Here is a 23,666-nt window from a genome sequence, read left to right on the forward strand (position 1 = left end):
TCACATTAAAAATCACTCATCTGAGATCCATACTCCATGCACTTCGCCACCGAGCTTCCATTCCACCAGCTGTCCGTCGGAGGTCCTTCCCAATCAACCGGTTTGTAGCGCAGGAACGTAGCATAATGCTCGCAGTTGCTGGTCATAATGCTGAACGTAAACGGACGATTGGCATGCTCCGCCACCAAACCAAAATCTCCTGCAGTGTCCGCTCCTCAAATTCATAATTCTCCTTCAACTTGGTCTGATTGTTGACGCGGAACTGCCCCTTACCCGCCACGCGAACGATATGGTCAATGCGGATGTAATGCTGGCCGTCGTCAGTTGTCCCACGTTCCGGCGATTCCTCCAGCAGCGTACGGCCCAGCATCACGTGCAGACGCGGACGGACGCTGGCCGCGTGCTTCGTCCAGCGCGTGGTGGCCGTCCCCGGGGCGGTGGCGCTGTGGTGATGGGAGTGCAGACCGCGGCCACTGCTGACGTGCACCAGCAGGCCATTGCCCAGGTACACTCCGAAATGACTGAGCGGCAGGAATGTACGGCCCATGGAAAACTCCAGCAGATCACCCGGACGGATGGCGTGGCCGTCCACTTTCCATTCCGCTGCCTTCATCCAGGCGGTGGTGTTCACAACCGACAGAGCAGCATCCGCAAGATTAATCGTGGCTTTCGTGTTGGTGCCAGCCTGGATGACGTTTTCGTCCTGCAGTTCATCGGACAATGAGGAAAAACTGGACGACGGTGATAAGGATGGCGATGGGGAGGAATCGTGGCCAGGCGCGCTTGGAATGGCGTACGGGTCGACGGCAGGAACCGTGGGCCATTCATCGGTGTTGGGGATGTTGTCGCTTTCTGCTGTTTTGGTGCTACTTGCGTTACCCATTTTACTGGTTAGAAATGGTCAGATGTACAAAGAGGATCACAGTCAAAGCATAACAGATTAACCGCAAACTGGATGAACGCTCCTCTAAAAATAGAATAATTATAAGAATTTGAACGTTTTATGCATAATGTGGTTCACTGTGAGATCATGAAACGCAGCTTGAAAGTTCATCGGCTTTAACGACAATACGGTACATCCACTGTCTTTTCAAGCAGGAGGCTGATGAGCGTGCCGCGTATTATACGTACTGACATACAGTACCTGCAGTATATAATACCGTACCGCGTAGTACATACTCCTCGCATCTTTTGTACAATACATCATAGCAGTACGGAAGTAAAGGAAATGCTATGTATAAAAATTAATTTTATGGGTCACCAGTCAGTATGTAAATACAAATTTAATACAAACCAAAGCAGTAAGCTTAAGCTTTATCACAATTAAAAGGTTTAACTTGTTCAATGTGCACTGTCCACTCCCACTGGACCCATTTAAATGGATGGGAGTTTTCGGTATTAATACTGTCCTTACACTGAAGAGTGGTCGACAAATCGCCAAAAAAACGATAGCGTTCGGAGTCCATAACAGCATTGCACAGTTTAAATACTGGCTTTTCAGTTGGTTTCGTCTTCATTCTTTAGTAAATTCTGATGGCACTCCACTTAATTGAAATGTCCATACATTTATAAGTTATAGTACATGTACCGGTAGCACCTATATAAGTATTATGTATATCTATATACTACTCTTCTTCTATATATATTAATAAGTAAAAGTTAAGCCGTGTAAAGTTGCCTTTTTTACTTTTGTACTCGTACCTCCTTTACTCATGCCCGAGTAAAACAGTTTGTAAAAAACACGTTAGCTAAACGTTAGTTAAAGGCCAAAATTCGAACACTGTTCGAATTTTGGCCTTCTAACTTTGTTAACTAACGTGAACAACTTTAAGAAACCCACACCGGTAATTAATGAAATTTAAAATACAGTACACCATCGCGGTATTTAACAGTGAAAATGTAATTTAATACCAACAGTAAGAGTTTTTAGCATCACAAGAGTGCGTAATCTACAGATAAATAATGTGTTGTTGCAAAGGGTAAGTGCTACCTTTTTATACAGGCAAATTTGCCGCAAGCAAAAAACTCGCTTTGTAGCACATTGCAATATTATAGTTAAAAAGTAAAAACTAAAGAAAAAAACCATGGCGCCGACGATAAAACTGCAAAATTTGAACACGGTAGTACCGTGTTCATAATATCAGTACAAAACAAACGATCAGAAAAGAAAACTGATTTGTTATTAACACAGAGCACCAATTTCGAAACAGTACCTCGTTACGAAAAACCTTATCGAATACTTAAGTGCGCCTCCATCTGGTGCTTCTCATCTATCGTGGCACAAATACAATTTTGTACGGGGCCGGAGCAAGAACAATACTGGCAACATAATCCTCATGAGACACCTTCTTCCCAGGTGCATTTTCCAAATTGAAGTTTTTCACGATGTTGGATATGAAGAGGTACAGCTCCATCTTAGCCAAGGCTTCTCCTAAGCATGACCTTTTGCCTGCAAAAATTGTTATTCAGCCAAAATTGTGCAAATTAACCTCTGTGTGCCGTGCATAAAGAACCATGTGCGTAAGTTGAAGGCTCGATGTGTCGACCACGTAGCTTTGGTTAGCATGCTCTGTTATTATTTCTTTTTGCGCGTATGCTGATAAATTGACCGGCATCATACTGAGAAACCGATTTCGTTCTGGTTTTTTTTCTTCGGCTGAAAAAGCTGCGTGCGAGCGTACCAACTTGAAACGGCGCGAATCCGGTGGGATGGGTGACCTTTCCGCTGGCATCCAGGAAGTGGGTGGGGTCAAACTTGTCAGGATTTTTCCAGTAACGCGGATCATGGTGAATGCTGTACAAGTTGGGCGCCAACAGAGTTCCCTTTGGCACAGTATATCCATCGATTACCGTGTCGGCCAACGTCTGATGCAGAACACCAATGGGAACCAAGCTGGCGCAGCGCTGCACTTCCAGAATTGCCGCCTCGGTGTACGGAAGAAGCCCTGTAATTACGGTTTGTTAAATATGATATGCCATAATCGTAGCTTATGGTAGACTAGATCGGTGCTGACCTTTATCATCCATTCGTACAGGCCGATCGCGCGGAATGTTGTCATCGATTTCCTTCTGCATTTTGCGCATCACTTCCGGGTTTTCGATTAGGAAAACTAAGCTCCATAGGGTGGTTGTGGATGTTGTTTCCGTTCCGGCAGCGAAAAGATTCAGCACCGAGGTCACTAGCTGCTTATCTACGAGTGTTTGACTTCTTTATTATAAAAACATGGGTATTGTGATGTTCCCAATCAAATGCAGTCTTGTACGTATATATAAAAGCCGTAAATACAAGCGTCTTGCAAGGAGGCAATCGAGACAGTAAACCAATTAATCTTATCAAAGATATTACGAAAGTTTGTTCTACAGTACTTTGCCCGACAGATTGTGGCGATCAAAGAGGGTTTGACTTTCAACTCGTTTATCATAGTGAGAGTCAGATGCACTGAGTACCGATAACGTAAGCGGAAAATTAAAGTGCAGTATCAATAAATTTTCTTATGTCAAACAGAAATTTATAAAAACGCAAAAATCACCTGAAAAATTATTCCAACAGTCTTATAAATAACGCTTCCCGAATTTGATTTTAATATGCTATAAAAAAGTATCATTTACTGATTAACATAGGTTTAACAGTGACAGCGCATACAAGTACTACAACTGGCTGATGGTGAGTTCAACATGTACAAGTACAGAGTATACAGCTGTACATGGTTTTAGCTCAGGCTCAAAGCCGCACTATTGTAAAGCAAAGCAACAATTTTGCATGTCAGCTTCTACGAAAATATACTTGTATAGATATGACCAGCAAAATATTCTACTGCATGAAGTAATAATATTAATTCACTTGCAGTAACTGTTCACACATATTGTGCACGAAAATCCAGTACTTATCGTTAGTTACTGCATTATTGCTCTATATAATTTATCGCCTACCGGTGAATGTGCTATTCACAACTCCTTTTCTTGCTGCTTTTTCCTTCCTTAATGAATGCATCGATGTAGTCATCGACTTCTTCCGAGGAGAACTTGTTCTGGTGTTCATCAATCAAGTGTTTAGCGAATCCATACAACTCGTATATGTTTTTCCAAGCGTGTTTGATGGAGTTGCGGAATCGACCGGGAATGTACTGCAGGAATGGGAACGTCTGTATTACCTGCGTCGTGGGTCCCGTTATTCGGACATTCTCAGCAAACAGCGAAGCCAGTTTGGTGAACTTGGCATCCGTATGCGCAAATCGTTTGCCAAAAACTGCAGACAAACACGTGTTCTTTACCAGCGACACAGTATGTTATCGAAAATCAAGATAAACCGATTTTGGATTGAGACAGTAGAGGTCAGAAAAGGTCGTACTTCCGTAAGTTTTTTCCAAGAAATTTGCAAAACCTACCGAGAGCGCATATAACATTGGACACGGAGTGAGACAGCAATGTTTTGGGGTCAAACGGTTGTTTATTCTGCTTTCGCAGCACCGCGCACATATCTTCTACTTCGGCGATAATGTTATCTTCGAGCCAGGTTTTGCCCATGCCAAAATCGCGTAAAGTGGAGATGGCAAAACGCCGATGTTCCTTCCACAAATCCCCTTGGCTGATAATTAAACCTGGAAAGCACTAACGGTTGAGTTTGTAAAAGTTGATACGGTTAGTTGATACATGAAGTCGGTAATTCTCATTACAACTACGTAATACGTTTGCGTACGCGTCCGTAATCCGAAGTAAATTAATAGTCACTTAGTTTAATAAAGGGTTGATTGGCGGAAAAATCATATTACAATTATTTCAAGTTTCCGTTCAAAGTAGATCAAATTGACATAGATTTACCATGCCCTTGGAAGAAGTCGTTGAACAGGAAGCGCTGATCTCGCCCGGCATTAACTTCCTCGTTGAAGGCCTTCTTCATTGTGTCGTAGTCGTGCATCACCACCATTGGATACTGATTGCCCATGTACACCATAATGGTATCCCCGTATTTTTTGCTCCATTCCATAAACTTCTTAAATGGCGGGTCTTTGGTGAATTCCAGAATATGACCGGCGAAAGGCAAACCTGTTGTGAGGCAGTTCATAAATACATAACTAAAAATGCATGTCGTAAACAGCTTAATAGTGCAAAAGATGCCCGTAGTTATATAATGCACAATAATAATATTGGTATTAGTGTGTGAAAAAGCCTGTTAGTCAGAATTCTATTTCAACATGTATTACTGATTCTGTAAATTGTTAGTTTCAGAAGCTGTAGCCATTTGCATCAACTGCTGCAAAATTCACATAAGGTACAGCAATATTATAATAATATAACAGCTGACAGACAGTAAATTTAGCTGCATAGCCTTTGCGTACCTGGTGGTCCCGGTGGTAAGTTTCTGTGCCGGCTAGAGCGAAAATACGCTACGGCCAAAAGGAGCACCACGGCACCAATAACGAATTCAATCATTTTTCCGCTGCAGTTTCTTTCGGCAGTTTGTATAGCGAAATAATTTAATACGCAAGATAGTATAGTGATAGATTGTTTGTTGTGCTTTTACAAACTTTCTTGTGGAGGTGTGTTTAAATACTAACCACAGACCGGCCAGAAAAGCTAAAGTGCTCCATCATGTCAGAGGCAACATGATGAAACACCAAAACTACAACATCGTGCATGTGCCTGGATCTCGAACACCTACGTGGCAGAATGAAATCGTACTGTCAGTTTGTATAAGACTCCATAGGGCACTGAAAGGACTTTCATCCTAGCTTTTCAAGCAGTCTGAGTAATAATTTAATGAACGACGATAAGAGATAAGGATTCAGGGAAATCTCGGCAATTACTTAGCATAATATCCGTATTACGCTGTCGGTTGTGTACGTTCTACCTGTATCTGTACGAGTATGTTATAGTCTGTACACGACCTGCTGGTGAGCGGGGTACAATTTACAGCACGTACACAACGCAGTGACATGGCAGCTTTCTAACTGCCTAGGTTTTCAAAAGTTTTCTTATGCACAAATAAAATATAACAAAGAAACATGACGCGTAAAACAGAACAACAACTGGCTAATATTGTGAACTAAATACGCATTTTTCTAACACATTTATTATGAAGATGTGTCTGCTGTCTTGTTGCTTTGAAAATTCACGCTTGTCAAAAAATGTATTTTTAGGTGTTACTGTACCTGGTTGAAAAACTACTTGAACCGCAAGCGTTACTAGAGTTGACGCAGTCCATAAATGAATTCAGCTGAAAGCTTTCCAACGACGGATAGCGAAAATACAAATAGATAAAACTCTTAGCTGAGTTAGCTCATACAATTCACAATCAGGTGCGTGAAATGCTTAGGTACATGAAGTTTTATATAAAGACATCTGTGTGCAATTTTCCACCTTTGCAAAATATTCTCATGCCTTTTTTAATCTTGAGAAGAAGTTGCAAAGTTCCGTCTGCCAGCGCAGATTCACAAACGGATGAATATGCTTGCACGAAAACCGGACATGCGGACAATTTATGAAATCGCAACAAAAAATTGTTCCAAGTCGACTATGTATTTTCTGCTGTTATTTTAGAGGCATTCGCAAAATGTAAGTAATAGACCACCAGTACAAAACGCTCCCCATATATAATGATGGCGCGATCATCGTGGAACGAAAACCAGTTTACACGGCGATGGACCGAGAACAAAGCTGGACACAAAATTTTCATGGGAAACTCTCTTTCCAGGTTCGTTTTCTAGATTGAAATTCTTGACAATGTTGGCGATAAAGAGATGCAGTTCCATCTTGGCCAAAGCCTCCCCCAGGCATGACCTTTTGCCTAAAAGGGTTTACGAAGCACATTCACATAACAAGTTGACTGCACATCTTCATACAAACTAAGGTCAGAGTGTCAGCTGCTCAACGTACCGACTTCAAAAGGAGCAAATCCAGCAGCTGGATGCACAACTTTCCCGTCAGCGTCTAGAAAATGATTAGGATCGAAGGCGGTCGGATTCTTCCAGTAGCGTGGATCGTGATGGACACTGTACAGATTGGCGGCCAGCAGTGTGCCTTTGGGAACATTGTATCCGTCGATCACTGTATCCGCGAGAGTTTGGTGGAAAACTCCAAGGGGCACGAGACTGGCGCAGCGCTGGATTTCCAGAATTGCGGCTTCGGTGTAGGGCAGCAAGCCTACAAACGTCGAGTCTATAAGTTCTCGTACCTATATTATTGTTACAAACCCGTGCGGATTGCCTGGCTACTGCTAATTTTACTTGCTAAGCACGCCGCAGGTAACAGTAACGAGTATTTGATCGATGACCTTTATCTTCCATCCGAATAGAGCGATCGTGTGGTATATTGTCATCGATTTCTTTTTGCATCTTGTGCATGACATCGGGATTCTCCAGGAGAAAAACCAGCGCCCAAAGGGTGGTCGTTGATGTCGTTTCCGTTCCGGCGGCGAATAAATTCAATACGGAAATAATCAGCTGCTGTTCTGTAATGCGTGTGGCTTGCGGATGATTTTCGGTTGAACCAGTGTTTCAAAATTAAACAGTATTTTTTTACTTGTATAAAGCCTGTGTATACTGTAGCAGTTCTTTTCATGTACTGTAGTAAAGTGAATTTCAAAATTCGTTTTTGCCGCTTACCGGAAAAAGTGCTGTCAACAATTCCTTTGCGTTTTTGCTCTTGGGCCTCTTTCAGGTAGGCATCAATGTAATCATCCGCACTCTCCGATGAGAATTTACTTTGGTGCTCATTAATTAACTGTTTACAGAATGCGTACAGATCGCCAAAGTTTCGCCGGGCGACTTTCACGGCACGGCGAAATGGCCCGGGAACAAATCTCAAGATGGGAAACGCTTGCACAACTGCCAAAACTGGACCAATAACACGTATGTTCTCCGCAAAAAGTGTTGATAGTTTGCCGAACTTCGCATCGGAATGGTCGAATCGTTTTCCAAAAACTGTAAAATCCCCGGTGGAAATGAAATCTGACAGTATTCGTACAAGATTTACGAAAACCGCACATACATTATATGCACTCGGCACTTTATGGATGGTGATGCTTAATTATCGTCTATACTGTATTTATCTATTAAAAATTTGTCAACTTTCAGAATCAGACAAGTGCGTGATGGTAAATGTCACTGAAGTGTAATGACTGCCCACCGGAACTGGGACCACGATCAAATTAACAATATTTACATTTACTTATGTAATCTAATTAATGCGCTTACCAAGAGCACAAATCACATTGGACACAGAATGCGATAACAATGTTTTAGGATCAAAGGGCTGTCGATTTAGCTTCCTCAGCATACCACACATGTCCTCGACTTCGGCGATAATATTGTCTTCCAACCAGGTCTTGCCCATGCCGAAGTCGCGCAGCGTGGAAATGGCGAAGCGACGCTGTTCTTTCCACAAATCTCCTTGCGTAAATATCAGGCCTGCAATTCAGATACATGGTGTTAAAAATTATCTTTCTATTATATTTGACACGCCGTCGATTATATGACCTTTTCCTGCAAAATCTTTAACAAAGACAAATCGCTGGTCCCGCCCGGTGGTGACCTCGTCATTCAGGACTTTCTTGATGGTGTCGTAGTCGTGCATGACCACCATGGGGAAGCGGCTGCCCATGTGAATCAGAAACGTGTCACCGTACGTCTTCCGCCATTCCATGAAGCGCTTGAACGGAGGCGTTCTTCCCAGTTGTAGCAGATTGCCCACAACCGGCAGACCTATTAATTGTTTTATTTTGTCCCTGTTATAAGTGCATTAAGTATTTACGTATTGTACTAAAGCAACAAAACTGCCTGATGCTGATCGGAGAAGTACCTGGAGGTCCGGGCGGTAGATTGTCGACAGCTCGTCGTTCTGATCGGAAATAAATCAGCCCCAGAAGCAGAACTATACCTCCAATAACGAATTCGATCATTTTAGTGGTAAATTCTGGGAGGATTCACAAGAAAAATGCGGGAAAAGCTTTGTAATGATATAACGGTAGTCGTGTAAAATCCGCAATCCAAGTACGTGTGGGAAAAGGCTTTAACCGCAATAAAAGAGTTTAACTTATTAAGCAGCAACTATACAGGCAGATCTAGGCACTGAGGCAACGCCAGGCTTTGGAGTTTAGAGTAATAACTGCGATAGTTTCACAACATGTTCATTCATTTGGCCTTTGCAAACCAAAACAATAATGACGATACTTATAGTTCATAAGTTGCAGCAGATTTGTGACGCCAACAAGAATAACAGTTCAACAAGTACAGGAAACAGTCGTTCTATGCAGTTGGATAAAAATGTGCACTTTGTTCCTCGATGCATGCCGACTTTTCATGAACTTGATAACCATTAACCAAAACAGTGCTCTAGCAGTAATTAAATGAATTCTGATAACAGTATTGTGCGGTGTAGGAATAAGCAGTCCAACGGTTCATTTTGGATTTGTCCGCTTCTAGCGGAGGCACCGTTACAAGGAATAATTGTTTCTATACGAGTAGCGTCTGTACCTGCCAGTATTTAGTATTCTAGCCTAGAATAATCTCATGCCTAATCATAATAAATGTTGTGTTGTACCTTATAAATGAAAATTATTCCCATGCATTTGACTCAAGTACTTTACCGTACTACAAATGGCTCAAAATTCCTGCACAGGCAGAATGCCGGTTCGACATGTTTGTAAAATAATAAGCACACCTTACTTATTCATCTAATGCGATTCATTGTAGAAATAACAACGTAAAATTAAGCACTCAACATAGTAAACCATCAATACAAAACATTCCTTAAGCAAAATAATTATACGCTCATCGTGGAATAAAAACTATTTTATAGGGCGATGGACCGATAATGAAGCTGGAGACGTAATTTTCATGGGAAATTTTCTTTCCCGGCTCGTTTTCCACATTGAAATTCTTGACTATGTTGGCAATAAAGAGATGCAGTTCCATCTTGGCCATAGCTTCTCCCAGGCATGACCTTTTGCCTGGAAAGGTGTATGGATACACGTTGACATAATTAACATTTTCATTGTACATTAGTAAGCAGACCAGTGTTAAACACTTAACGTACCAACTTCAAAAGGAGCGAACCCAGCTGCTGGATGTACCACCTTTCCGTCAGCGTCCAGAAAATGATTAGGATCGAAGGAGGCCGGATTTTTCCAGTAGCGTGGATCGTGATGGATACTGTACAGATTGGCAGCCAGCAGTGTACCCTTGGGGACATTGTATCCGTCAATCACCGTATCCGCCAGTATTTGGTGGAAAACTCCCAGTGGTACTAGGCTGGCGCATCGCTGGATTTCCAAAATTGCGGCTTCGGTGTAGGGCAGCAGACCTGCAACGTCCTTATATGTGTTAGGTATGCAACTACTGTAGTGACGGTCACAAGTTAGACCACAGAGTAAGTTTACCGGAGAAATGGACCATGTATATACCAACGCTGCACGGGCAAAATTCGATGTTTTACCAGCAAATTAAACCGTTCCTTCAGCGACATTCGTGTTTTAAAACTTTATTTGACTAACTAATAATATCTAGGTAAAGATTAACTATTAACTAACAGAATTGGAAAAGAATGCATACCGAGTAACAGAGCTCTGATATACTGTGTCATGCTGTTTGTTGTGGTTTTTAGGTCCTAAAGGCGCTTTGATTCAGCTGGGATTGACGGTGCATGTTTTCACAGGCGCAGAAAGTGCTGACGATTTTTAGAGCTCTCTGATGATAAGGGAAATGTGTAAACATGGTTAAATTTACATGGACATTTTGTGCTGAAGTACGAAAAGTAAAATGGGAATCGTCGTAGAATTTTGCCCGTGCAGCATCGTGTATCCACTGCATTTTTCCGGTAAACTTACTCTGTGGTCTAACATGATCGTCACTACAGTAATACATAGAATCTTCGATACAGCCAGTTTGTGTTTCTATCATGGTTGCGTTGTACGTATAGGGATGGGTTTATTATTGGTAACCTTTATCTTCCATCCGAATAAAGCATATGGTCGTCGATTTCCTTCTGCATTTTGCTCATGACGTCCGGATTCTCCAGGAGAAAGATCAACGCCCAGGGTGGTTGTTGCTGTTGTTTCCGTTCCGGCAGCGAACAAGTCCAATACGGAGATGATCAACTGCTCTTCTGTAATGCACTCGGAGTGTGGATACTGCTAAAATCTCGGTGTAGCCAGTTTTCAATGAAAATTCTAAAGTTTCTACAGGTATACTTCTGTTTTGGAAAAGTACGAGTAATTTATGAGTTTTCCTTTACGTATGGTACTTGTAGATTTTTTTCGTTTTTGATGTTTACATACTCTGTACCTGTAAAGGTGCTGTTAACAATGCCTTTCGTGTTTGTTCTTGGGCCTTTTCTTGAGTATAATAATCATCCATCACCTCTCCGGAGGGCTTTGGTGTTCACTGATCAACTGTTTGCAGAATGAGTGTAGTTCGGCAACATTTCGTTGGGCGATTTTAACAGCACGCGAAATGGCCCGGGAATAAATTGTAGGATAGGAAACGCCTGCACTATTGTCAGAATGGGACCAATGACCTGTACATTTTCGGCGAATAGCGTCGACAATTTGCCAAATTTCGCATCCGAATGGTCAAACCGTTTTCCGAAAACTGCAACATGCCATGCAGGCGATCAAGAAAATATAACTGCAGTCTGCAGTTACAAACGGTTGACGAGAAACCGATGTCCTTACATAGAATGCACATCATCGCATGTTAATTATGGATGAAGGTGCAAAATTGCTTATATTTTTCGTGTAATATTTTTTAACTTTCGCTACTGCCACTTGGACAGCTTGATCGCTCAAACTTTGATGATGGTAACATAAAGATATATTATAATCGATGCAGTAATTATCCAAATGATGCTCATCCTTCTGTTATCAGTTATAATTAAGTAATAATACATACACACCAAGAGCAAATTACGTTGGAGACCGAGTGGGATAACAGTGTTTTGGGATCAAAGGGCTGTTGATTGAGCTGTCTCAGGACACCGCACATATCCTCCACTTCACCAATAATATTATCTTCCAACCAGGTCTTGCCCATGCCGAAGTCGCGCAGCGTGGAAATAGCAAAACGACGTTGTTCTTTCCATACATCTCCCTGCGTTAATATTAGGCCTACAGTTAAGCCGTTGTTAGAATTTGATATGAGTGTGAGTAAGTTATCAGGTTAGTACTGTTGACTAAATGACCTTTTCCTGCAAGTTCTTTAAGGAAAACAAATCCCTGATCCCGTCCGGCGGTGACCTCGTCGCTCAGGACCTTTTTTGATGGTGTTGTAGTCGTGCATGACCACCAGGATAGTCACTGCCCATCTTAACCAGGAAAGTATCACCATACGTCTTCCGCCATTCCATGAAGCGTTTGAACGGAGGCGTTCTTCCCAGTTGCAGCAGATTTCCCACGACCGGCAGACCTATCATTTTATTATGCTCTTTATCTAATTACCTATTTATATATTTTTATATCAACACCAGTGTTATTGCTCGAAGACAAACCTGGAGGTCCGGGCGGAAGATTGTTGACAGCTGTTCGTTTTGATCGGAAATAAATCAGCCCAGAAACAGAACTATACCTCCAATGACGAATTCAATCATTTTAATGGTAGAGTCTTGAGAAAAATCCAAGAAAAATGAGGACAAAGCTTTTGACTACAATTTGTCAGTTTGGAAATCCAAGCATTGACTGCCGATGTAAATAAGCAATACCAAGCTTCCGAGGAATAGCATGGAGATATTTTAGACAGGTTTACAGCGTAATATGATTAGTTGGGCCTTTGCAAACCAAAAAAGGATATGGTACGAACGATATAGTACTAATTATTAATTATCACTTTGTGCTGTACGAAGCAGCAAAGTTAAGACATCAATATTAACCGTGTTGCGGCGATCCTGAAAAGTTACATATCACAGAACGGTCGTCTTATCACAACCGCTGCCGCGTGATATGAAGAAGCATCACTACTGGCCTTCTTTTTACCAGATCCTTGCGAAAAGAAATCACATACACATCAACACCATCACATACACAGAAGGTAGTTAAAGAAAGGAAAGTCGACTGTCCCATTCATGGAGCAGCAGACCATATGCATCTTGACCAGTTTGACCTGTGCCTCTGTGTCTTTGATAGGAGTAGATAGGTTTGCAGGTGATCAAGACCTATCGGTTCAAAAGGCAGTTGGGCAGGGATGCAGAGCTAAACAGCGAACGGTTATCACACAAGAATGGGTCTGATTCAGACACTTGCAATTTTATAGCGTTTGCGATGATAAGCATCGGTGATATGTGGCGGTTTGGGTCATCGCAACACGATTATTAATACACTGTGTACAAACTTCAGTGTTACAAACCAGCTGTTCCATGCACTTAAGTACTGTACCATTAGATGAAAACGTGTACTGTACTTTTGCTCTTCATACTGTATACCGACGTTTCGTGATTTTATGACCAACCATTGCCGTTGCTCTAGGTGTGCGAGAGGAAGGAATGTTCATTCATTCCTCTCGCACACCTATTTCTAACATCGTCTTTATATCTGATATACAGCAACTAACTGATTGTGAATTGTGCTCACACTAATACGCTTTATGTAGATACTCAACCGAGTTTTTCGTATTTGTCCGCTCATACAAAATGTTTAGCGCAGGGTGTCGCCAGAAACATATCTAGAGGCGTCTGTGCCTATTTAGTATTCTAGCTCAGAATAATCTTTATGCGTAAATATAGATATAATAGTTTTGTGGTGCAGCTTATTAATGAAATATCCACATGTATTTGGCTCAACTTCAGGTACGTTGTACTTTATCGTGCATATGACTCAAAAATCAAAATCCTGCAGAGGCATAACCGGTTCGACTTGTTCTGAAAATAATCGCATTTACTGTAAGAAATGCGAAAACTGCAAAAAACTGCATTTGACAAAGTAACGCCATAATGGACAACTCTACGGTATATAAACTGCCCATTTTTATAAAAGCATAACTATCTGAACTGATAACCATTCTACAACCAACAAATTGCCGGTGTAAATTATTGAGGCACCGTGGCGATCAGTTTTTACTGGCACGGTAAGTCAGAATTATCACAGACTTTTGGAGAATCATTGCAAGTGTATGGCGGACGGTATTGACCAAGAGGATCACAATGCGAGTAGCCAATATGTATTAATCTCTCCTTTCCTGCAAAGCGAAAACAGTTTGGTACCTTTATTGAACTTCTTTATACTTCCGTGACTTCTGCCAGATCCATTTCTTACTTTAACGAAAATCAGCCCTCTGGATTCAAAACCAACGATGGGTTTATATCAGCCAAGGCTTTGGTGAGGACTAACGTGAACCTTCCCGCTGCAACAGCAATCAAGAATTTCGCAAGTACATACGGTACGCAGAAAGCGCATTAACAGGAGAACTCACCTTCTCCGGTGGACTCCATTCTACTGGCAGTGTTAACGGTATCTCCAAATCTAAAGTCCAATGGCAGTTATTGCATGTCATCGATTTGACCTTTATGCTAATGGGTCATGCGTCACAGTAGAACGCGTTACCAACATATACATACAGACAATAGCGTGGTGCTTTTGTCCCGATGACCCCGCAACTACTGGACCTGTAGCAATAAAGGCTTTACTTTAGTACTTACAACGGGAATAAGGGATGCCTACGTGCTCAACCGTACGACTCTAAAGTATGGCAGCGTGAAGTGTACTGCAAACGGTGCACTACGCTCAGTCTTATGCTTTATCCAAGATTGATAGCTACTGTGAATTGCTGGAGATAACATGGAGCTTCTGATTCGATTTTAGAACTAGCCGTTGTTCACTGTTTTGTTTAAGCGATTCTAGAATAATCCATATTTTTCTCTACAAAACGAAAGTAATAAGGTCCTTGTAGCATCAACGAGAAAACCCCGTTTGTAGCGTTTTTGGGGTGCCCATCTCAGCATGCTTTGCCTCAATATTGGAATTTAACATACCTAGGCCGCAACAGTTGGTGCAGCTACACACACTGCTGCACTGTGCATACGTAGGCGTCCCTTATTACAGCTCGTGAAGAGTAGCACTATTAATTGGGCTTTAAGTCGACTTAACTTGCTTACCCGAATTTATCCCGATTCTGATGCTTAATTCCATTTTGTCGTCCGTCGTGTCGGCTGAAATTTTACAGCGTTCCAGAATCGCCCGTCCCAGTAAGCATAACACATCCGCATGATTATGGTTGCGCATTGGTATACCGCTAGATATCTGAGAAAAGGCCATCACTTCTCATAAATCAGCATATTATTTTAACTTTAGGAAGTGTTACCATGTAACTATCGTTGATGGTTTCCACTTTATAAGCATCGTAGTACGGTACGACCTCGTCGAACGCCGAATGTGTGCGATTTAAAAGGTCAATTACTTCTAGTGGCGAGCACTTCATTACTAGCTTGGCAAAAACGGGTAAGTCGCTAAATAGAATGGATACACTATCGAAGGATTCCGCGTTGAGTGGTTCCTTATTGCGTAGCTGTTTTATGATGGATCTAAAAATTCAATAAAAATAATTAAATGCTCTGCATTCCAACCCTTTGAATTTAGAATTAACTATCTGTAATTGACAGCAGCCAATAGCAGTACTGCTGTACCTTGGAAGCATTTCGGCAAGGAGCATATCGGTTTTGGTAGTTTCCTCAACCAATGTGGCGGTTTTGGCCTGTACCAGATGTTCCAACTGTTGCGTCTGCTGGTCAAGCAGTTTGAGCATGTGCGAAACCACGTTTTGCGGCAGATTAGGAAGCTTTTGAAATGATCGCTTAATCCCAAATATTGGCGGTCGTAGATTGTAGTCGCTCCGCATACAATCCTCAATATCGATCTCCAGTGGGGTCTTCTTTACCGTTCCATCCTCGGTGAGTGACGACAAAGCTACAAATCAAGACAGAATATTACCGGGACCATTGCGGAGTAAACTGTAAATATATTGTGCAGTGACCTTTTTAGCTTTAAGGCATCAAATGCAATGATGCCAAAACCGTGCACGTCATCCGCACGACATACTATCAAATGGTTTTTTGCTTTGTTTAACGCGCATCATTTTCGGCTCGGTGTTCACCGCTTGGGATATTCGGTCGAAGCCGGCGTGCGATATTTTCAACGTGAACCGGCTATCGATGAAGCAGGTTGTAGCGGTTAGCGTTCCATGGTATCCGAGCGCCGAACTGTGTATATACATCAGTCCCTGCATCACAATTTGTAGAACTTCAATAAAATTATTATTAGCTCAAATTTGTGAATTATTAGTACAGTATACTGAACCGTTAAATTTAACATACATAGTGGATTTTCCGTGTCTCAAGGCCGTTATGAGCAGACACCATATAAACAAACTTTCTGGTACAAAGTATTTTGTATTTAAACATTCTTTGATTTATGAAACAAAATAAATTATTATGCTCATTTTTCACAGTTCAAAACTTTCTAAGTTTTTAAGGAAGAGGTTAGTGAATCATTATATTTAAGTTATTGAACTTCCTGGAATTGCGTATTATGCAACCAATATTGTAATAAATGTCGGCCATTTGATCCTTTATTCAGCGCAAATTTAATCAGCTGAATTTTATCAGGACAAATTACTTTACGCACTAAGAGACGAATCATGAAACGCGTTGCGATAGTGGCAAAAGTCTGTCACGCGATCCCTGTAGGCCATTTATTCCATACAAAAAAAGCGCTTACTTTGACGAGGTCATAGAGAAACGACAGCCGGACGGCCACATCGGTGAAATTGTTCTTCTGACTGAGGACGTCATGTAAGGTGCCACGATGACTGAACTCCATTAATAATTCACACGGGCCTTTCTCTTCAACTTTTACCCCATAAAACCGCCCGACATTGGCGTGGTACAAACCATGGACCTGTCAAAAAAAAGAGTAATCAATATTTACCTTTGTCAGCTGCATGGTGAATAACTAACGACGGTTACCGACTTACCGTTAAACTTATGTTCCGAAAGGCTTTATTCCGCGACAAGAGCTTGACGTTCAGTCTATCCGGAAGGGAAATGGACAAAACCTGCTGATTGTCTAATTGCAGCGACGGTCCATGGTACGTTAATGCACAGACACTTTCGTGTGATTTGATGGAATATTTGCCGGTGGATGGCGTTATACCGGGCTTATAAAGAAACATATGCCGAAATTCTTGCTCTTTTATCCGTTGCCTAAAGTGAAATAGCATTGAAATAATCTCGTAATAAAAAAACAACAAAATGAACCATCAATAATAATAAATTTGTTAATCTCCAAATAAAACAAAGGTCACAGAAAGTTCGTACCGATAATAGTATAGCTCCACACGCCATAATTATTAGGGCGCAAAGACCGAGTACTAACAGTGTGATGGTCAGGTCATCTAGAAGGGAATCGTAATAATTATTACAGTCATCTAATTCATATCAAGCACAACTCTGAACGTTGCTTTTATGTGATTATATTGAAATTCGTTTCCTGTCTTTTCACTTTACTTCCTAAAGCCAGACAATGCTGTCCATCAAATCCACATTTGGGATCATTGGTCGGAAACGCTGTGGAATTATGCCATTTCAAAGCTCCGGATCCACAATGTGAAGTTTCTGTATTTCCGTATCATACTTTGCAGCCAGCTGCAGAGCACGAATAATCAAAATACCTACTCGGTGGTAATCGCCTGCGATACTCGAGAATCTTATCTTTAATTAACCGGCAAGCACTAATATATCTATGAGTTCCGCTAACAGTTTTAGATGTACAGGTTGTGTAATTTTACTTATTTTAGGCAGTTTTTCACTTTTTTGTTTTTCTGCGTTGTGCTTGTCCAAACGCTTTTAGCTAAAACTTGAAACTTGCCTTTCAGGGCATACATTTTATGTACGTGATTTCTCATTTCTAAAGATACAAAGCTCATATATGAACATTACAATGTACAGCAAAACGATACTACTATTACGCATGTCAGTAAATAAAAGCCCGAGTGGTCTGAGCAGACGTCAAAGGTGACAATTAATTTCCGAAAGGAGTTAAAATTGTTGTATGAGAGCGCACTCGTTGTTGCGTATTGCGGAAACATGTTCTATTGATACTAGTGCCAGAATACAGTTTGTTTCCGGGAGAAGCTGGGACTTACAAGCATCACGATTAATTCATTAATAATCATTTACCTCGAATTTGCCGTTGCGGGGGTTCAAGCGCAGCAACGGAATGAGGAAGCTGGCCATGCCGGATCTGGCAACGCGGGTGGAACTTGACCGTTTGCTATACATCTGCTGGCGGAGGTTGTGCGCGAACTGTGCCGGTGTCATGTTGGCCATTTGATCGACAGATCGATTAAGGTACTGTACAACCAGGGAAGCACCAGGCATTAAACAAACAACCACTTCCGCTCTCTTCTGTACTGAACAATAAGGATTAACACATACCTCGGCAAAATTCGACAGCAGATCGTACATTAGCGCCGTGGCTTCGTTTTTCTACGCAAAAGAATAAAACGCTCGTCATTGACGGTTAAATCATCATTAAGCGAAGAAGTAAATATTGTACGTGTGAGCATTGTATGTGTACCCGGTAATTGAGCGGGACAGTGATGTTGTAAACACTCTGGGATGTTTGAGCGGTTTTATTGATAAATTCCTCCAGGTCATCCCATTCGAAGAGTGTGTCCGATGAGATAATTACCGATTCAAAGGCTTTCCTGGCTTTCTGTCAACAAGATTATGTTTCGCATCGAGGATTTTTCCGCAAAACATTTACAACCACCGGGAATGTTAACGCACCTCATCATCCGCGTCATTCGCTTTCCAACTGAGCAAATACGGACTACCGGGTGTTGGCTGCAGCGCCAAGGTGAAAAAAATCTAGCCAAAATAAATAAAATTTTAATTTGCGTTACACGTAATAGTTGACCTAATCCGCAAATATTATTGTAGTTTCTGAGATATTTTATCAATAAAAAGACCTAGAAAAAGTGCATCGTGTTGTACAGGCAGTTACTAGGAATTTGTTGTAAGAAAATCTTGATTTCGTTTACACTTACACCAAAATGACATAATATTTTCGCAGAATTTTTAATACCATGCCTTGTTAGCCACTGCCAAAGAAAACATCAGCAGCGGTAAACGGAAGCAGATTACTAGTGCATTCCCTTAATATTACTTACAAAGTCTCCATTTGTCATGTTTAATTCGTAAGCCGTAATCTGCAAAAACAAGCAAAGAAAAATTAATATGAACAAATTTCTGCAAAAACTGTAAAAACTGAAAAGATTTTCCATATTTCATTGGCAGTATACACAGATATGCATGGCTTTCTAATTCCCTCATGGCCAGAAGCCAGAAAACTGAATTAATATGGTTGCAGCCGCTGCGTTTCACACCAGAAGGAATAAGCTACGAGACAACACAAGATACAGTATGTACAATACATCTGTACATATACACGTACCATGAATTCCCGCAGCAGAGGTGGGTTGATGAAGACAAGGATCACTGCAAACATCAGAATGAAATTGTTATTTGCGAGAGATAGCAAACCGGATTGGCAATTTTAGCAGTGTTTATACAGCCTGTGACTTAAAGTATAAAATCAATTATCCATAAGCAGATTTATGGCAGTACATCAGCAACGGAGAACCGCTTAATACTATTATTCTGCATTATGCCGGTTTTAATTTTAAAAATGCACTTCTAGTTATACAGATACTAAACAAATACAGCACTAGCACCTCACCTCGCGTGTGATTACGCAGTTCATTCAGTACACCACGGTATTGTTCTTTCCCAAATACCGCCAGATTGGTGTACGCATGGGGAATGTACACTTGCTGGACATCGATCCTGTTATACAAGCCGTCTTTGATGAATGCATCACAAAAGTACTCCGACCAGCTCATGCCGACTGGCGGACAGTACAAGCCCAGGTTTTTGGTCCACTGATTATCCAGGAGAACTTGGGTCACGGCGGCCACCATATCGGTGCCGGGCAGTGGGCCCAGCTGGACCATCGTGGGAAATTTCTCGAAATGGGCTAGATCAAAGTTGGCTGGGTTCGTTGTCAGGAAAACCGTATCAGTGGCTAATAAATTACAAATAAGTTAATGGAGTTTGGTAAATCCCGAGAAACACAGCAGGAGTTAGATAAGTACTACTGAAATAATAGTTACATATACTTCGCCTGCTGCCTTATATGGGCTCCTCTTACCTTACTTTTCCTTATCTGGGCTCCCTCTAGTTAAAACAACTGCAAAACTGCAAGTACTAATGTAACCGCGCACAAGGTCGGTTGCGCGCACTTCCGGCAGCACTGACAGTATGGGCAACCGACCTTGTGCGCGGTTACATTAGTACTGCAGTTTTGCATAACTATATAAACAGCGTATCTATATATAATCTATTGCGTACGTCACGATCTCATAACGAAATTTATATCTATAGTAATTATTTTCATGCTGTATTTTGGTAAGTGCCTAATTAAATAATTTGCTTAACAAATTTAACCTGCTGCAAAGTTGGCTAAATGCACCGGGGCCACGTTACACCAGTCTGCACTGACAATCACCACCATATCATTTGTCCCCAATGTATCCTCAAAAACCATTTGATGGTTTTCATAGAAATCGGCCCATGCCGGCAAAATGTTATCATTTGACGCTACACATTCTGCAGAACCCGTGGATACTTTGCTATGGTCAGAAATATCTAAATCCATTGGGGTCAAATTGAGTCGTAAGTGGCCAGTAACAAGCACTTCTCGATATCTTGAAATATCACATCATACGCCGGTCGCATAACCTGATATCCGCAAGTATCGTCGTTGGTCAGTGTAATGATTACCACGGTGAGATTGATAAAATTATCGCAATATACGGCATTTGCCAATAATTCTGCATACAACAACAAATGGACGGCAGAAAATCTGATCATTATGATCGATCTGCGCCATTCAACGCCACGACTAGTTCACATTTTTCTGAACAGTCCAGGTGCGACTGTTTCCCGTTTGGGAAACCCTTCTACTTGTCCTTAACTTCTGTGTTTAACGGAGGTGTGGGAGGGCCTTGGAGCTGACGTTTTCAGCTCACCCTATAGGAAACTAGCATACCGGTTCCCTTATCCGTACTTGTACGATTTTTTGTACTAAGACGAAGGGTTAAACAGGCTTTCCTGTAAAAGTGTTGGTACACCCAATAGTTCTATTAATATCTTACGCGTACACCGTTAGTGCTCACTGTGTAGCGCATTTAAGGTAGTTATAAAATTATGAATCAATGACTTTTTTATGAAGACATAATAAGTTTGGTTTTTATGAAGACATAATAAGTCTAGAGTAAATCACAGTGCCAGTGACGTTTCTCCTGTAGTACGAATTAAATGGCCTTCCGATCTGATATTCCATGAATTTCCTGACAGACAGTAGGAAAAAAAGTTATGACGAACAAATTGTGTTTGGCACATAAAGCGCCGGATCCGACATCATACGGCAGTTATTATTGATCATATGCGCTTTGTATTACACACAAAAGCCTCTTCAAAGGTGCAAATATTTTACGTATCGGATTAGGATAGCAGTATAATAAAAGTTGTCTATAGTTATTTTTTTCGGGGTTTTGTAAACCGACAAATCGCGGACTACTTGCTGATGCGCGTGGGTAACCGACCAAGAGTTACCGCAAACTTCATTTTCTAAATAACGTTTCGTATAACTGTACAGACTGTACGTTCGTACCTGCTACCATATGGCCATATGTATAGTTTTATGCAGAAGTTTTCAACTAGTAATCACTGCTCAGTAGAAAGATTGAATACCTTTCCTTCAAGGCGCTTACAAAATTACCATTATACTTGCATAAAATATATGCACCTAAGCGTTAACCGTGCTACCAGTTATTATCTGTACCGTATGTATCTGTAAGTTACAGTAATGGAACGACTGAAAACAAAATCAGATTAAATTCAAAATTATCTAGCATACAGCATTATCTATCTACCCTGCAGAAGCTACAGTCAATGCGCAAATCTTAGATATTCATTTGAAAACTTTTATAAAGATACTCGTAGGTATGTGACGATGTCATAAAATGCACTTTCTTCTACCGTATTAATCATATGTAATAGTCAAGACAAAATCATAGTGGCACCAGCAGTTACGCACAATTTTGCTCGATCTCCGCTACTTAAACTTAAACTTGGTAACGTGGCTTGTATTAGCACATTATTCGGCCGACCTGACGCAAATCTTGCCAGTTCCATTGCAACGAGCTCGCACCATTCTAAAACGTAATAGAAGATAATAACACAAGTGGTTCAACTTTCTTAACAAGTTCGCACATTTCATGACCGCACCATTATTAATCAGAACCGTCAAATCTTTCGTAGACCGGATGCCAGCAGATTCGCAAGAATACACCTTTCCCACATTGTCGGCGATGTGAACGACTGCGCTTTCGCATTTATCGCTGAAATCGCTAGCCGAATTATCAACCATACCATGATAATCCCAGCGCTTTATGGTAATCTGGTGCAGAATAGAAAACTGGCTAGTTAGAATTTCCAGCGCGGCGTCTTGGGCGGGAGCCATTGTGTAATAGCCCGCGGAGTCGTCGTTCGTGGCCAGTACAATGATTACTGACAAGTTTCTACTAAGTTCAGCCACTATTTGGTATATCATTGAAATTGAAATCAGTGCACAGCACAGAACGCTGTGTTGATGAATTTTCCGCAAGTACATCTCGTGAAAAATTAATGCATTTAAAAATAACTAAAAAACTATACTTCGAATGCTGCCTTATATGGGCTCCCCTTATATTACTCTCCCTTATCTGGGCTCCCGGGCAATATGAGCAAACCTCTACATGGGCGGTTGCGTTATAACTCACACTTTCGCAGCTGTTATCAGTGTTATGCCTGACTGAAAATTTTGATTTATATAAAATACTTATTTTGCCAGTACTTTTGTAGCATTTAGTTTCTTTCAAAATGCTCAGGTTGCATCAACGGCAGATTCAGAATCTTTCTAAAATTCAAAATCTTTCTAAATTTAAGATCTTTCTAAACGTCGCCCGCTTAAATGCACTAAGAACCCCATGAAAAAATAAAAAAAATTTCGGCATAAGAAATTTAAAAGAAATTTCGGCATTTTCGGTGATAAGAAATTTCGGCATTTTTCAGTTTGTTCATTGGCAAATCCGGTTGAAATTAATGAAAAATATTATTATATATATAATATATATAAATATAAATCGGATGTGAAATTTCGGAATTCTTTGGTGTGCTCACTTGTAAATCCGGTTGAAAGAAGTAGAAAAGGGTTTTGCTATAATCCGATAAATTCAATTTGACGGGTATTGCTAACTAGCCGGGAGCCCAGATAAGGGAGAGTAATACAGGGGGAGCCCATATAAGGCAGCATTCGAAGTATAAGTACGGAGTACTGCTGGAAGTCTCGCCGAGCTCAGGGTAAATACGGTAACATCATCGTGCACATACATATTATTTCATGATATAGTGCAATAAGTGCATACTGTAGCCTGATCGGTTGGTTCAGTTGAATTAAGTTTTGGGAGCTACATCATTACCTATGTTCAACTCCTACCTAGTTAATGTTACTACTCTAGCATCTCAAGTACCAGGTGCAACACTGGAATGATCAACAATCCGGTGTAAAAAGGACATCGCGATTC

General features: G+C 41.2%; 5 protein-coding genes and 1 pseudogene across 5 annotated transcripts; all 6 read right to left on the bottom strand.

The window, feature by feature from the left end:
- Positions 1-142: 142 nt before the first annotated feature.
- Positions 143-1,356, bottom strand: LOC129599904 (uncharacterized). Its single transcript, XM_055498258.1, has one exon. It carries the CDS (start codon positions 881-883, stop codon positions 143-145), a length of 741 nt encoding a protein of 246 aa, XP_055354233.1. The 5' UTR covers positions 884-1,356.
- Positions 1,357-1,873: 517 nt separating this feature from the next.
- Positions 1,874-5,647, bottom strand: LOC129599914 (cytochrome P450 2C15-like; annotated as a pseudogene).
- Positions 5,648-6,382: 735 nt separating this feature from the next.
- Positions 6,383-9,202, bottom strand: LOC129599884 (cytochrome P450 2B4-like). The gene is made up of 7 exons (XM_055498235.1): positions 8,797-9,202; positions 8,475-8,699; positions 8,193-8,405; positions 7,602-7,919; positions 7,271-7,447; positions 6,874-7,140; positions 6,383-6,784 (listed from the first exon to the last, which is right to left on the bottom strand). Exons 1-7 carry the CDS (start codon positions 8,894-8,896, stop codon positions 6,606-6,608), a joined length of 1,479 nt encoding a protein of 492 aa, XP_055354210.1. The 5' UTR covers positions 8,897-9,202; the 3' UTR covers positions 6,383-6,605.
- A 518-nt stretch (positions 9,203-9,720) lies between these two features.
- Positions 9,721-14,412, bottom strand: LOC129599906 (cytochrome P450 2C8-like). Its single transcript, XM_055498259.1, is given in 12 exon segments — positions 9,721-9,946; positions 10,033-10,404; positions 10,823-10,845; positions 10,961-11,029; positions 11,031-11,100; positions 11,505-11,585; positions 11,888-12,100; positions 12,175-12,244; positions 12,286-12,398; positions 12,481-12,557; positions 14,273-14,324; positions 14,394-14,412. Coding segments are annotated over 12 exon segments (1,338 nt in total). The 3' UTR covers positions 9,721-9,767.
- A 73-nt stretch (positions 14,413-14,485) lies between these two features.
- LOC129599907 (atrial natriuretic peptide receptor 2-like) lies at positions 14,486-17,147 on the bottom strand. The gene is made up of 7 exons (XM_055498260.1): positions 16,950-17,147; positions 16,694-16,873; positions 16,016-16,196; positions 15,604-15,883; positions 15,282-15,501; positions 15,076-15,220; positions 14,486-14,586 (listed from the first exon to the last, which is right to left on the bottom strand). Exons 1-7 carry the CDS (start codon positions 17,145-17,147, stop codon positions 14,486-14,488), a joined length of 1,305 nt encoding a protein of 434 aa, XP_055354235.1.
- A 412-nt stretch (positions 17,148-17,559) lies between these two features.
- LOC129599908 (uncharacterized) lies at positions 17,560-20,584 on the bottom strand. Its single transcript, XM_055498261.1, has 9 exons — positions 20,485-20,584; positions 19,718-20,062; positions 19,433-19,476; positions 19,149-19,187; positions 18,766-18,846; positions 18,554-18,691; positions 18,412-18,462; positions 18,154-18,327; positions 17,560-17,619 (listed from the first exon to the last, which is right to left on the bottom strand). Exons 1-9 carry the CDS (start codon positions 20,582-20,584, stop codon positions 17,560-17,562), a joined length of 1,032 nt encoding a protein of 343 aa, XP_055354236.1.
- Positions 20,585-23,666: the final 3,082 nt, after the last annotated feature.

The sequence above is a fragment of the Paramacrobiotus metropolitanus genome, unplaced genomic scaffold (genome assembly GCF_019649055.1).
Source record: "Paramacrobiotus metropolitanus isolate TYO unplaced genomic scaffold, Prichtersi_v1.0 Parri_scaffold0000157, whole genome shotgun sequence".
Lineage (NCBI taxonomy): Eukaryota > Metazoa > Tardigrada > Eutardigrada > Parachela > Macrobiotidae > Paramacrobiotus > Paramacrobiotus metropolitanus.